The following is a 12,530-nucleotide window of genomic DNA, read 5'->3' as shown; positions in this document are numbered from 1 at the left end:
ATGTATACATATACAGTAGCATTGTTCAAGACTAGCTATCAGTCCCTTAGATTTGAGATGTACAAATTGGATGCAAAAGAGTTGTAAAGAGTTGTAGGATCAATCCTTGTTCATGTTAGAGCACATGCCTGTTTGGCCTGTGATCAGTCACGATCACCGATCTTCTCTTGTGGACTTGGGACCGGCACACCTGGGATATATTATTGGGCAAGCGAAAACATTATCCTTGCTAAGCACACTGAAATAAATAATCGTCAATAAGGTTTGCGCCACCATTATCCCAAAGACATCTTATAGTCCCTCTGAGCACCTTCAAAAAGTCAGCAAGATCAACGTCATATGGTTGTAGAATCATTTTGGTAAGGTACTGCTGGGATTATTGCACGTGGCCGAAGGGGTGACATAGGGCAGGTAGCCCTAAGTAGCGAGACGGAGTAGGATATGCTCCTGCTAGAACGACCAGTCTGTACATATATAGCCCAATATTGTGTTTATCTTGTCATGGGACATTCCTCGCATTATTGTAAACCCCAAAATCCTTCACTTACAAGCCTGTGCTGATCAGTGTGTCAATCAGTAAGTAATTTGATGGCAATGATACAGATTGGCATGGGCGAGCATCCCTCGCAGTTTATAGCGATGACTAATCCAGCAACGTCAACGGTCACTAGGGATTTCAGAGAAATCAGAGGATTACAGCCTTCTCTTCACAAATCAGAGAAAGTCAATCACTATGACATCAGGTTTAGCGAAGTACACTGCCTTCGAGCACTACCTCATCATCAAGTGATGCTGTGGACAGACTCAGTGATGAGTTTGAGCTTGTTTTCTCCTGCAGTCATGACGAATATATCAGTAGTGAATAATTCTCAGGCTTCGCAGATACGTCATGAATCATGCAAGGTGACTCATGATCAGCATTACCTTTGACACACGAACACGTCATCACAAAGATTGAAAGAATGAAATAGTCTTCAGAGATCGCTCCTTTGGATGCTATGAAGGGAAGGATAAAGGTTTCGACTAGACTATGACGCATCGTTGCAAAGGAGCTGAAATGTCTGGCGATGTACTCAAAGACAATGGCGTGATTCGAAGGCTTATCTCCATTGTCAGTGATCTGTACGAGTCAGATTTCGAGTCAGTACGAGCGAGTCATTGGCAAGCGCACTCTGCTCGTAAGAGCGAAGGCAAAGTATAGAATGACATGAGAGCTAAATGTCGTCTCAGAAATCATTCATCCACACAATTTTCTGAATTCTGCTTACACTGAAAACATTTAGCGATCTTGCAACGAATATGTCAACACAATCCAGCAGAAATCCACGAGACGAAGCCCTCGATCAGGATCCCAGAACCTTTTTGGGGGATTCATCAGAGGATTTTGACGTTTTCGACCGTAGAAAAGTGGAGTCTACGGGAGAAACGATATTTGCTCTTAGGCCGAAAGAGGATTCATTTCTCTTTTTTGAGATGAACTCTGTGAAGTCCGCAGCATCGTGGCTCCGTTACGAGCCTACGGAAGATAAAGTAGAGTGGGTACGCAATGGCGTGGCGCTAACGTTAGAATGGCCTTCCAAAAGGACAGAAGGATCAACATGTACGTGTCCAAACAGAGGTACCCAAGAGGAATGCAAGTGGCCATACAATCAGTGAGTGGCGGGCTCGAAGCTTAAGCAAGCTTTTGGCTATCTTACTTTGATGCTGACAAGCATCACAGCGCGGCAGGAGCCACAACCTTAGCGTGGAATTGGGAAACCAAGACAGGAGGTGTTCAAGTCTGTGACGGACCAAGGATTTACTATAAAATCCTGAATGAAGATTAGCACTGACCCTCGAGGTGCCGTCTCATAGACTTGAGTGCATTCTCAATAGAACCGCGAGTAGCGTTACATCATTTATAGGTTGATAAGCAATTGCTTTGTTATACCGCAGTCCACCATATGAACCGATAGTCCTTGTCTACTCGCTGTACGACATGATACTGGTTTCCCGGTTTCAATTCCTGCCTATACAGTATCTTGATCGTCGTAGCTCCCATCATAATTCAGCCCCGGTCGTTCAGATTTGTGCCACCTTGTTCTCGACAGAATGGACCGGAACCAGCAATATAGTGATTCAAAAACTCCTAATGCCCCCTGCCCCATCTGCGAGATCGCTTGATATTCCTCTTCGCCCAAAAACGTATTCAGCTCATGATGTCGTACCGTTTGCTCGGTGTCGTCGATGTTGCGAATAAAGGACTGATGACGATCAACAAGAGCTGACACAGCTTTTGCTCCACGTCATATTTTGAGGATCAATGGATGTCCAGGAGAGAGGTCTTCTGAGACTTTCACTTCACGTCACAACTCGTCATTGGAAAAAGGATAATCCTTCCCTTGAGCCAGTACCTTTATGTTTTCCATCTGTGTTCACTTCCATATGTGTTCACAATATTCAAAAAAAGCTCGACTTATATATACCGTCGTTCTGACCGTGAACACTCCAGAACATTTCTATATCCGTGAATATTATCTCATTCCATATTTTGATATCATTATCGAAGAGCTTCCCATACAATTTCATAAACAAGCAATGTCTCAAGAATCTCAGACTCAGAACACCGAATCTGTCCAGCCTAATTTTGCTGACTATGAAGATTACACCGTTGTCTCTTACGCATTCAGGCATTGTTATTGTGGGCACAATAAGGAAGCGGATAAAAGCTGGGAGGATACCAAAGCGATTGATTGCATCTTTCCACGTCATCGGAACCACCCAGCGAGTACCAGAAAGGGTACCTGCCGTTGCGAAACTTGCGAAATGGATCCTCAGTAAGTGACCGTTCAAATGTTGGTGAGAGCTTGTTCACGAAAAGATGTTCTGGCGGGTTCCCGTACTGACAAATGTTGAATTTCAGGTCGAAACACACTTTCGAGGACACCTGGTGCGTTACTTGTCGAAAGGTGATGCACAACATAAATTGCCCGTCGACGTTATCTTACGTCTGCACCCACAAAGATGGCAGATGGGGCCTCGGCTACAGGTCGCTTACCAATTGTGCAGCATGTAACTCGACTTCGCGTTAATTCTGTAGAGAGAAGCCATGCATATATTCACATGCAGCGAATGAATTGTTCTTCTACTCTTTACTACGATGCCCCCGTATTCCTCGAATCAGGAGGCATCCGGGCCAGCAGCTGACGTTCTATGAGGTGAAGCTTGGGAATGATTCCTGTAGGATGCGTTTTGTAGGGGCTGTCAGACATACACCTTTCATAAAAAGCGCATCGATAACTCTGAGCCACAGACACAATCACTAGTCCTCTGTATCCAAATCGAATCTATCAACATGTTCACAGTTTATGCAAACTATCAAATCCGAAATGTGTCCTTCTATGATATAAACCTGACTACCTACCAACCGGAGCTGGTTGGATGCCTCATAGGACCCCATCCGAAATACAAAATGTCCCTTTCAGCTGGATTAGGTTCTTGGATTTGCCGCTCTCTAAGCTGTTCAGCAAATTCTACAGGGCATTGCAGGATTAAGGGTACACCATCGTTTTTTAATAGGTCTGGAGGCAAGGCGAAATGTACACCGAGACGGATCTGATCAGGGACCCATTCCGGAAAGATCAGGGACGAAATGATAAGCATCGGTATGAATGGATTACGGGATTGCTGAGATCGTTTGACATCAGTAGCCTAAGTTGCGCTTCATACTAATAAATAAACTTACTGGTCTGGTTGAGGCGTTCACGATTTGAGATAAGAATTTTCCCACAAGATACACTTCATCTGGTTTTAAAGATGAGTTATAAGGATCAAAAGTATACCCCGGTGGTAAAGCCGGTGAAGGCATATCGCCGTAATCATACTGATGTACAGGTGGTGGGGGGTCAACATTTGCGGGTGGATGATCGATTTTAGCATTTCGCCTTCCGCAACACATACTGCTGTTGTCTGATCCAAGCGAGATCTGATTAAGAGAATTCTGAATGAGAGCTCCCAGACACAGCTGTCGTTATGTATCCAAATTAGCAAATGTATATTGAGATTTAACACGACGTCCTTTCAGAAGTACAGGGCCTCAGAACACGCTCTTCTGTCGTTTTCCTGTGTTCATCTACTGCGTACGCCACGTGAAAAATTTAAACAATATAATGCATACCAGAAAGCACTGTACATTTGCTACAGAAAACTTCAGATCTAGCGTCTCTATTTAAGACTCTCCTAGAGTGTGGACTCCCACTGCAACGGGCGCACTATACGCCTCAATGGCCTTCTACCTTTGATATAAAAAGCTCCATATAGAGGTCTTCAATTGACAGACTGTCTCTCCTTTATTGCATGAATCGATGCTTTGAGTCGATTTTGATGAATGGATGTACAGTATGCAAGTCCCTGCACGTTGCAGATATTAGTAGGATTTTTCTGGATTCTTCGTCACTGTATAAGCTTTACTGTAGTCTGACTATAATCTCGACTTTCTGAATTGCATATATTCGCCACTCGTAACATTTGTCCATTCCAACAAATTACCAGTGAATATACTTTTCATCATGGTCTCGGATACAAAGAAAGCATTGTGTGATTTTGCATTTCCTGGAGAACTAAGTTCCGATATAATCATGTCAATGAGGAAAAACAAAATTCATGGTTGTCATTACATCCTCGTGAAGGACGATATGGACGTTCACGGTTCCTCTACCGTAGGTACGATCGATGGTAAAGAGGTTTTAAAGGTTGAGGTAAGCGATTGAATTTCATTTATGAAGTATATTTCCTTTCGAAATGAAAGAAATTCCGATTTCTGACTTTATGATTCACTTTAAATTAGGATGTCTTTCCTTTGGTAGCGAACGCGCAAATCATCAGACTGATGGCATTACACAAAGCCCTTCAATCCAATGGATATGACTTCTCTACTCCAATCAAACAGATTATACCTGAGCTTGTAATGGTGGAAGAGGGTGTAGCGGATGAGATTAATTGTTCTGATCTCGCTGCTCATATGAGTGGTTTACATAGAATCAGCGCTTTACAAGACAAAAATATCAGGAGAGATAATATCGTGAGTATGGTCTAATCTTCTCATGTACGAGTTCGAGTGATAAATTTCTCGATAGATTACACAATTGCAATCAATACAACCTGTTCATTCTTTTAGATCCACTTATCATCAATCTGATATTGCTGAGCCAATTTTCGAACTGATCATTGAGAGATTAAGTAAAAAGGATTATGTCGCTTTTATACGTGAAGAAATCTTCGGATCGCTCAAATTGAAATATTCTACCATCTCAGAAGATGATGAACAACGAACTATAATCAAAAGTAATGGAAGAGATATGGTGAGTTCCACAATTTCGAAGCCGTTCGAGCTTGACAACTTAGGAAGGATATTGAAAATTGATTTTGTAGTTGAAACTGCTTATGTGCTTACCAGAATCACCAATTTATGAGCATCTTTTCAAAATCTATAAGAGTAATATTGAATATCCATTGGTTGATTCAACTCAACAAGCTTCAGGGTGTTTAAGTTTAATCAAAATTTCGAATAATGGAATTGATTCTTATGAGAACTTTTCGATTGGTAATGGATATGCCGATTTATATGTAGATCTTAAAGAACACAAAGCGAGATTAGCGGTATTATGTAAATATCCCGAAGCGGGCGGTAAAGAGAGATGTCAAGAGTTCGTGAGCTGGATGAGAGGAAGATTGATTAATCACCTCGTAGGATTATCTGAAAGGGCAGAGGAACTGGTATCCGACACTAGTGACTGATCGGATTTGTGCATGTATGTAGGACGCTGGTCTGGTTGACCATTTTGCCTAAACATTATTTCGTTGAAGAGCACAATCAATCTTTATAGGAATTGTGGGTGTGAGAGCTCATTTTTCTTTTCATACGTTCTTATAAGTATTATTACATGTAAAGCGGTACATACTGTGCTGTACCGTCGAGCCATGGAACAGGTCTTTACATTGTCCTTGTTGTATCATCAGTCTTCCTCGTCTTCATCTATAGCAATCGTGTCATCTTCTTCATCTCGCTCGTCTTCCCTTCTTTGGAGTCGCTTCTGATACTCGTCACATCGCTTTTGCAACGATGGATTCGGCTATCAACAAGCACAAAGTCAGTCACGATGGACTTGTCCCAAAAGGACGGAGGAAAGATGTGTATTGCCCGACATTCTCAGTGACAATGCTGACGCACCTTAAGATCGGTCTTATCCAATACAGCTTGACAACCCGTTACAGGACATTTAGGAGCTCTCTTTGCCTTACGAGAAGTTTCGATCAAATCGACAATTGCAGCTCGAGAATAGTTGTGCCCACATTTCGAACTTAGCAGACAATTTAGCCTGAGTGACCGTTGACAATATACGATTGGTGATAGAAGACTACTTACCTGGTCGTAGCTTCTACGAATGGCATTAGGGTTATCGGACATCTATAACTCTGCGTAGCACCTCCAATATCGAAATCATCATCGTCTGATTCATCATCGTCGCCTTTTTCTAGCCATTGGGATACTGGTGGACAAGCTGAATCATGATTGATCTCCTACAAAATTCATTATGCGTGGATCAGCTTCTACAGAAAAAGGACGTGCGCTGAGGAGCATCGAAAATGGTCTCGTGGAAATGTGAAAGACTGCGACTTACCCATATTGCAGATCTGAACTCAGAATATTCTTTCGAAGTTTTGTCTAAACAACGAACAGGCATTTTTAAGCTTTTGGGAATTATGGATTTGATCAGGTTGTGTTTCGACTCACACTTTGCTCGCTCTGACTTTGCCAAATACGCTTTCTCTTTTGGTGCTGCTAATTCCTCGTACGTAGATTCGATATCCGTCTATACATTTGCGAAGTCAGCTTCTGAGTAACCTGAGACAACTGCCAAGCTTGAGAAAGATTGGACTGACATATTGATGACTTGATCTAAGCTGATTCACCATATCTTCTAGCACCCCAATCTTGATCCTTACAAGTTCTCTTTGATCCAGTATACGAAAGAATGCCTTCTCTACTTCGCGTATTGACTGTAATGATTGGCTTCACTAAGCTTGGTACTCATATTTACTGTTAGTTGTAGCTTACAGGTTCATCTTGCTTCGAATCTTCCAAAGCTTTAGCGGTATCTAAAGCGAGTTCCATGCCTTCTTCCAGGCGCCGTATAAAATCTTTCAACTTATCTATGGTTTGTCGTAGCTGTAAATGGATCAGTACGATCAGCTTAGTCTCGAATCTCTTGATTTTCTAGCTGGACCGACCTGAGGAGCCGCAGATGGTATATCTTTATCAATGACTTGATTTTGGAAAGTATCTGTCGTCCAACCTTCCTCTTCCTCCATATCATCGTCATCCTCACTATCGACTACTATTGAAGATGCCCGGACTGGTACAGTTTTACGAGATGGCCCAGCCTCTTGGGAAACTTGCGACTCTTGTGATTCCACTCGAACAGGCATGTTGCTTCTTTTTTTATTGCAGTTGGCTATATCATGTTCAATAGCAAATGATAACAAAGCATGAATTGCAACTTATCATATGCGCTATGATCTCTGATATCCTTTGTGAAGGCCACTACGCTACGCGGGGTAATTTGATTCCGCCACCGAACATGAGGAAAAAATCACTGGTTGACGCGTCAAAATGATACGCGACTAAAATAAATGATACATGACAATGAGTGACTAATCCAAAGTATTCCATCACCATCATCTTGACTCTCCTTCTCTTCTACATTACATCTGCACTCATCTTAATCATTTCTTCCCCTTCCTTCTTGTTACTCTACCCATAACAGGATCCACAATCAACAAAATGTCAAGTCCACTCTCAGCAGGTTTCTGCGAATTAGTTTTCAACTCTGCTGAAGCTCCGGAAGGGGTTACACCTATTCTCCAAGTATTGAGCGTCAAGAAGATCAACGCTCCTGGGGCTGCTGGTCAAGATCGATATAGGTAATATCAGCTGATCGACTCATTTGCTTCGAAAGCTGACAGATCATCGATTGTAGACTCATCTTGTCGGACGGAAAACACTTTATACAAGCCATGATTGCCACCCAGCTCAATCACCTGGTTGACTCAAAAGAACTAGATAAGAACGTCATCATTAAGTTGACAGGATATGTCACGAACGCTGTACAAGGCAGAAAGTGAGCTTTCGTTCTGTTCCTGATGGTATCGAGAGTCTCGAGCTAACGACAGACAATTCTGCTGTAGACTCGTAATCATTCTGAATTTGGAGACTGTCCAATGGAACGGGGAGAAAATAGGTAATCCAACAAATTTGGAACAACAACAGAGTGCAGGTGGTGGAGCATCAACATCAGCACCTGCTCAAGCTGCACCCAAACAAGAAGTAGGAGGTTTCCAAGCTAGACAACAACTTACAGCTGGTCGAGGTGGTCCTCAAGCTAAAGCTGGTGGAGTGAAAGGTAAACAAGATGTTGGACCTCTATACCCCATTGAAGGATTGAGTCCGTATCAGAACAAGTGAGCCAGCTATGTTAAAGGTCGGTTCCTTAACTCTGAGCTGACAGGTGGAAATTAGATGGACCATCAAAGCGAGAGTTACACAAAAATCGGACATCAAGCACTATTCTAATCAGCGTGGCGAAGGAAAATTGTTCAGTGTGACTTTTATGGACGAAACTGTAAGCTATCGGTCCATTTCTGACGAATCTGTCCAAAGCTGATCATGAGTGTTAGGGAGAGATCAGGGCGACAGGGTTCAACGAGGCTGTAGACAACTTCTACAATATGCTTGAAGAAGGAAAGGTCAGTCATAAGTTATAGACAGACTCTGTCAAATCGCTAAATTCAACCGACATCAGGTGTTTTTCGTGTCCAGAGCTAGAATTAACATCGCCAAGAAGCAGTTCAACAACGTTAATAATGAGTACGAGATTATGTTTGAGAACCAAACTGAAATCTCCCCGGTGAGCTAAATGATGTTCAAAACACTTTACCGTACCAAGTTGACAAACTTGCGATAGTGTGACGACGATTCAGTCCCTCAAGTGAAATACAATTTCAAAGGAATTGACGCTCTAGGAGAGACTCAGAAGGATGAATTGTGTGGTGAGTCTTTACCGCTTCAATATCTTGTTTCAAAAATTGATATCGACCAAATGGAACAGATGTCATTGGTGTTGTTAGGGAGGTCGGGGAGATCGGTTCAGTCACCTCTAAAGCCACCAACAAACCAGTAAGCAAGATATTTGAAGGTTCCTGAACCCAGCTGATCTGGTGCGCAGTTTGCCAAACGAGATATACAATTAGTCGATTCATCTGGACATAGTGTTAGGTTGACATTATGGGGTAAACAAGCAGAGACCTTCCAAGCGGATGATCAACCTGTTATCGCATTTAAAGGAGTCAAAGTCGGTGATTTTGGCGGTCGATCCCTATCGATGTTTAGCAGCGCTACAATGAGTGTCAACCCCGATATCCCGGAAGCGCACCAATTGCGAGGATGGTAAGTTCAATTTCGAGTTCGAATGCTATCGATATCAGCTGATAATGGCGATGATTCAGGTTCGATGCAGAGGGCCGCAACACTCAGTTCCAGCAATATACGAATGCGATGAACAATGGGGCAGCAGGAGCTGGCGCCGCAGCAGGAGGGGTGAGACCATCAGAGTTGAAGACCATCGGGGAAGCCAAAGATGAAGGACTGGGGATGTCGGACAAACCGGATTTCTTCACTACTTCAGCTACGATTGCATTTGTCAAGCAAGAAACATTCAGTTATCCAGCTTGTGCCAACCCTGAAGGTTGTAACAAGAAGGTGGTAGACACTAACGATGGCTATCTCTGTGAGAAATGCGATAGAAAATGGGATGCGCCGATTCATAGGTTCGTCTACCTCGTGCCGAGCAGTATCAGTATGATGCTGCCCTGTCTCAATCAATTTTTCCATATATGGGTCAATGCTGATTGTTCTCACCGCAGATATATCCTTTCGATGAACGTGATGGACCACACTGGATCTTTCTGGATCACAGCCTTCAATGACCAAGCTGAACAAATAATGGAGATAAGTGCGAATGAATTGAACAAACTGAAGGTGAGTGAAGCTCCTGTGTCGACGGGTTGTAATAAGACTGACATGCTTGTCTTTCGATCAATGTTAGGAAACGGGTGAAGATATAAATACGCATTTCCAGAAAACTACTGGTAAAACGCTTACTTTCCAGATGTTGGCTAAACAAGATTCGTTCAATGTGAGTGTTTGATCGAGTTCAGGCTCCTCTGCACCTAGCTTGAGACTATAGCTGATCATATTGGACTTTCTCTGTAGGATCAACCACGAGTACGATATACGTGTCGGAAAGTCAGTGCGCCTGACTACGTGGGCGACAGTGCCCATTTAAGTCAATTGATCAGTCAAATGAGCGTATAGTGGAGATTGGGGAGTAACAAAATATCAGGTAGAGACACGTTATATGTCATGTGTTGCGATAGGAGAAGAAAAAAGGGATGTTGATATGATTTTTATGTATATTATAGCAATGTTATGTGATTTATGGAAAAAATGATATCCCTTGTTTGTGCTACATAACTTGAATTTGATATCATGCCAATTCGTATCTAGCATTTATGTGGAATATGGTAAAATGATATAATATAAAATCAAACAAAAGTACAAATGCAACAAAAATTGTTCAAACCCATAGAAAAGAAACGAAAAATAAAATGTTAAGAGAACGATTAAACTTTCCACCTTTCCATTCTTTCTCTTAAACTTTTAACAACTAAATCATGTACTTGTTCTTGTACTTTTTTCTTTTCATTTTGTGATAATTTACTTTGATTTTGATTTAATTCTTTATCAACTCTACCAGGTGTTAAATTAAATGGATTAAAAGTAATTATTCTACCATCACTTAAATTTATATTAACATTATTTTCTTCTTCTTCTTCTTCTTCTTTTTCTTGGCTAGGTAAAATTGAATTTGAAATTAATGATTGACGAAATATTAAAGAAGGTCCTCTTTTTTTCTTATTTCTATTTGATTTTGAATTTAAATCTGAATGATTTTTAGAATTTTTTAAAAGTTTAGCTTCTAATAATTCTGGATTTGGTAAATCATTTTCATCTTCATCTTCTTCTGAATTTTCATTTTCATCATCATCATCTTTTTCTTCTTCTTTTTCATTATCTGATACTGGATTGGATTTTGATAAAGGATGAATATTGGAAGAAGATGAAGAAGGATATGATTTAGATTTTGAAGGTTGAGATAAAGGAGAATGCGAGTTTGATGAGAAGAATGGAGTTGGAGGTAAAGTTGGATTGAAGATGTGATTCTGAGGAAGAAACTATATTCATAATGCGATTGAATAAATCAGCTTGATTTGCCTTTCAGAGTGAAAGACTTATGGTATTGTATTATAGCGAGAGTGGAACTGCGAGATTATGCTGAATTGAAACTCACACTTGGCCCCTTGGATGAACTCGCTATTGCCGGTGTGGTCACGTTCTTACCCTTCTTGCTAGCAACTGAAGCTTTACTGCGCGTATTGGATGTGGATACCGCCTTCCCTTGGGATGCGGGCGTTGAAGCATCGCGACGAGCTAGGGGTGAGTGTCAGCTGTACTCGTATCCATTGCTGATGGGATAGCTGATCAGTCAGGACTCACGATTCTTGCCTCCTCGCTCGGGTGAATTATTCGTACTGACAGTACCATTACGCTTTCTACGAAAAGGTCTTATATCAGCTCTGGACCTTCTCTCAATAACAATCATTGTTAAACATATAGCCCGAACCATCAATTATTCACAATCCTCGTCTGATGGTTGATTTGTGCCATCCGATCAAACCTGCTCGGCATAGAAATTATTGATGAAAGTCAACTCACCTTTTTCCTTTGACCACCTCATCTCGTTCTTTCTCCTCTTTTTCTTCTCTAACTTTCTCTTTCTTTTCAAAACTTTCTCTTCGTATTCTTTGTAAAGTTCCTGTCCATCCTCCACCCCATTTCGATTCTAATTCACCTAAAGTCATACCACGTAATTCACGAGGTATTGATAATATTTCAGATTCTTCTCTCATTCGAAATGATGCTAATGTACGAGAAAGTATCGAACGAAAATATAAAGTCTTATCGGCAACTATCTTGTTCGCAATTATGATATGGGTGAAAATCGATTGTGAATTTCATACAAATGGTGAGAATAAGGGGAACAAAAAGACAAACAAACAGGATTGTCAGTATTGTTACATTACTTTCGACATAATATAGAATATCATCTCACCTTCTATATCGAAGTTTGCTAGGAGACCTTGTTTTTCGACTTCGTTATACGCGCTTTTGCTCCTCTGTGCTGGGGGAGTGGACATGATCACATTTGGTACTTGTCTTCGAGTCTTGGTTGATGCCATTTTGAAAGTGATTAGATCAGTCAATTTGGTCGAAGTAAATGTCGAGAATCTTCACGGCGGATAAGTTATGATGTTGAGTCGTATTGTATGAGCTGAGTCGGTCACTCAAAATGGATAAGAATGTTCGCAGTATC

At 41.5% G+C, this 12,530-nt stretch overlaps 5 protein-coding genes across 5 annotated transcripts; 2 read left to right on the top strand and 3 right to left on the bottom strand.

Moving 5' to 3' along the window:
- Nucleotides 1-3,399: 3,399 nt before the first annotated feature.
- I206_104629 (uncharacterized protein) lies at nt 3,400-3,937 on the bottom strand (the record flags this gene model as incomplete). Its single annotated transcript, XM_019153929.1, has 2 exons — nt 3,400-3,666; nt 3,725-3,937. The coding sequence occupies 2 exons, from the start codon at nt 3,935-3,937 to the stop codon at nt 3,400-3,402; spliced, it is 480 nt and encodes a 159-aa protein (XP_019012669.1).
- Nucleotides 3,938-4,547: 610 nt separating this feature from the next.
- On the top strand, nt 4,548-5,775 carry I206_104628 (uncharacterized protein; the record flags this gene model as incomplete). The annotated part of the gene is made up of 4 exons (XM_019153928.1): nt 4,548-4,736; nt 4,826-5,059; nt 5,115-5,339; nt 5,410-5,775. 4 exons carry the CDS (start codon nt 4,548-4,550, stop codon nt 5,773-5,775), a joined length of 1,014 nt encoding a protein of 337 aa, XP_019012668.1.
- A 218-nt stretch (nt 5,776-5,993) lies between these two features.
- Nucleotides 5,994-7,467, bottom strand: I206_104627 (uncharacterized protein; the record flags this gene model as incomplete). The annotated part of the gene is made up of 8 exons (XM_019153927.1): nt 5,994-6,110; nt 6,209-6,338; nt 6,404-6,558; nt 6,660-6,703; nt 6,773-6,851; nt 6,922-7,038; nt 7,097-7,207; nt 7,270-7,467. The coding sequence occupies 8 exons, from the start codon at nt 7,465-7,467 to the stop codon at nt 5,994-5,996; spliced, it is 951 nt and encodes a 316-aa protein (XP_019012667.1).
- Nucleotides 7,468-7,822: 355 nt separating this feature from the next.
- On the top strand, nt 7,823-10,411 carry I206_104626 (uncharacterized protein; the record flags this gene model as incomplete). The annotated part of the gene is made up of 13 exons (XM_019153926.1): nt 7,823-7,962; nt 8,019-8,159; nt 8,227-8,499; nt 8,558-8,660; nt 8,716-8,784; nt 8,841-8,945; nt 9,003-9,087; nt 9,147-9,214; nt 9,264-9,484; nt 9,544-9,864; nt 9,961-10,075; nt 10,143-10,232; nt 10,310-10,411. 13 exons carry the CDS (start codon nt 7,823-7,825, stop codon nt 10,409-10,411), a joined length of 1,833 nt encoding a protein of 610 aa, XP_019012666.1.
- Nucleotides 10,412-10,719: 308 nt separating this feature from the next.
- Nucleotides 10,720-12,396, bottom strand: I206_104625 (uncharacterized protein; the record flags this gene model as incomplete). Its single annotated transcript, XM_019153925.1, has 5 exons — nt 10,720-11,331; nt 11,448-11,587; nt 11,654-11,709; nt 11,873-12,125; nt 12,270-12,396. The coding sequence occupies 5 exons, from the start codon at nt 12,394-12,396 to the stop codon at nt 10,720-10,722; spliced, it is 1,188 nt and encodes a 395-aa protein (XP_019012665.1).
- Nucleotides 12,397-12,530: the final 134 nt, after the last annotated feature.

This window comes from Kwoniella pini, chromosome 6 (assembly GCF_000512605.2).
Source record: "Kwoniella pini CBS 10737 chromosome 6, complete sequence".
NCBI classification, from domain to species: domain Eukaryota; kingdom Fungi; phylum Basidiomycota; class Tremellomycetes; order Tremellales; family Cryptococcaceae; genus Kwoniella; species Kwoniella pini.
This window is presented reverse-complemented; position numbering and strand designations above follow the sequence as displayed.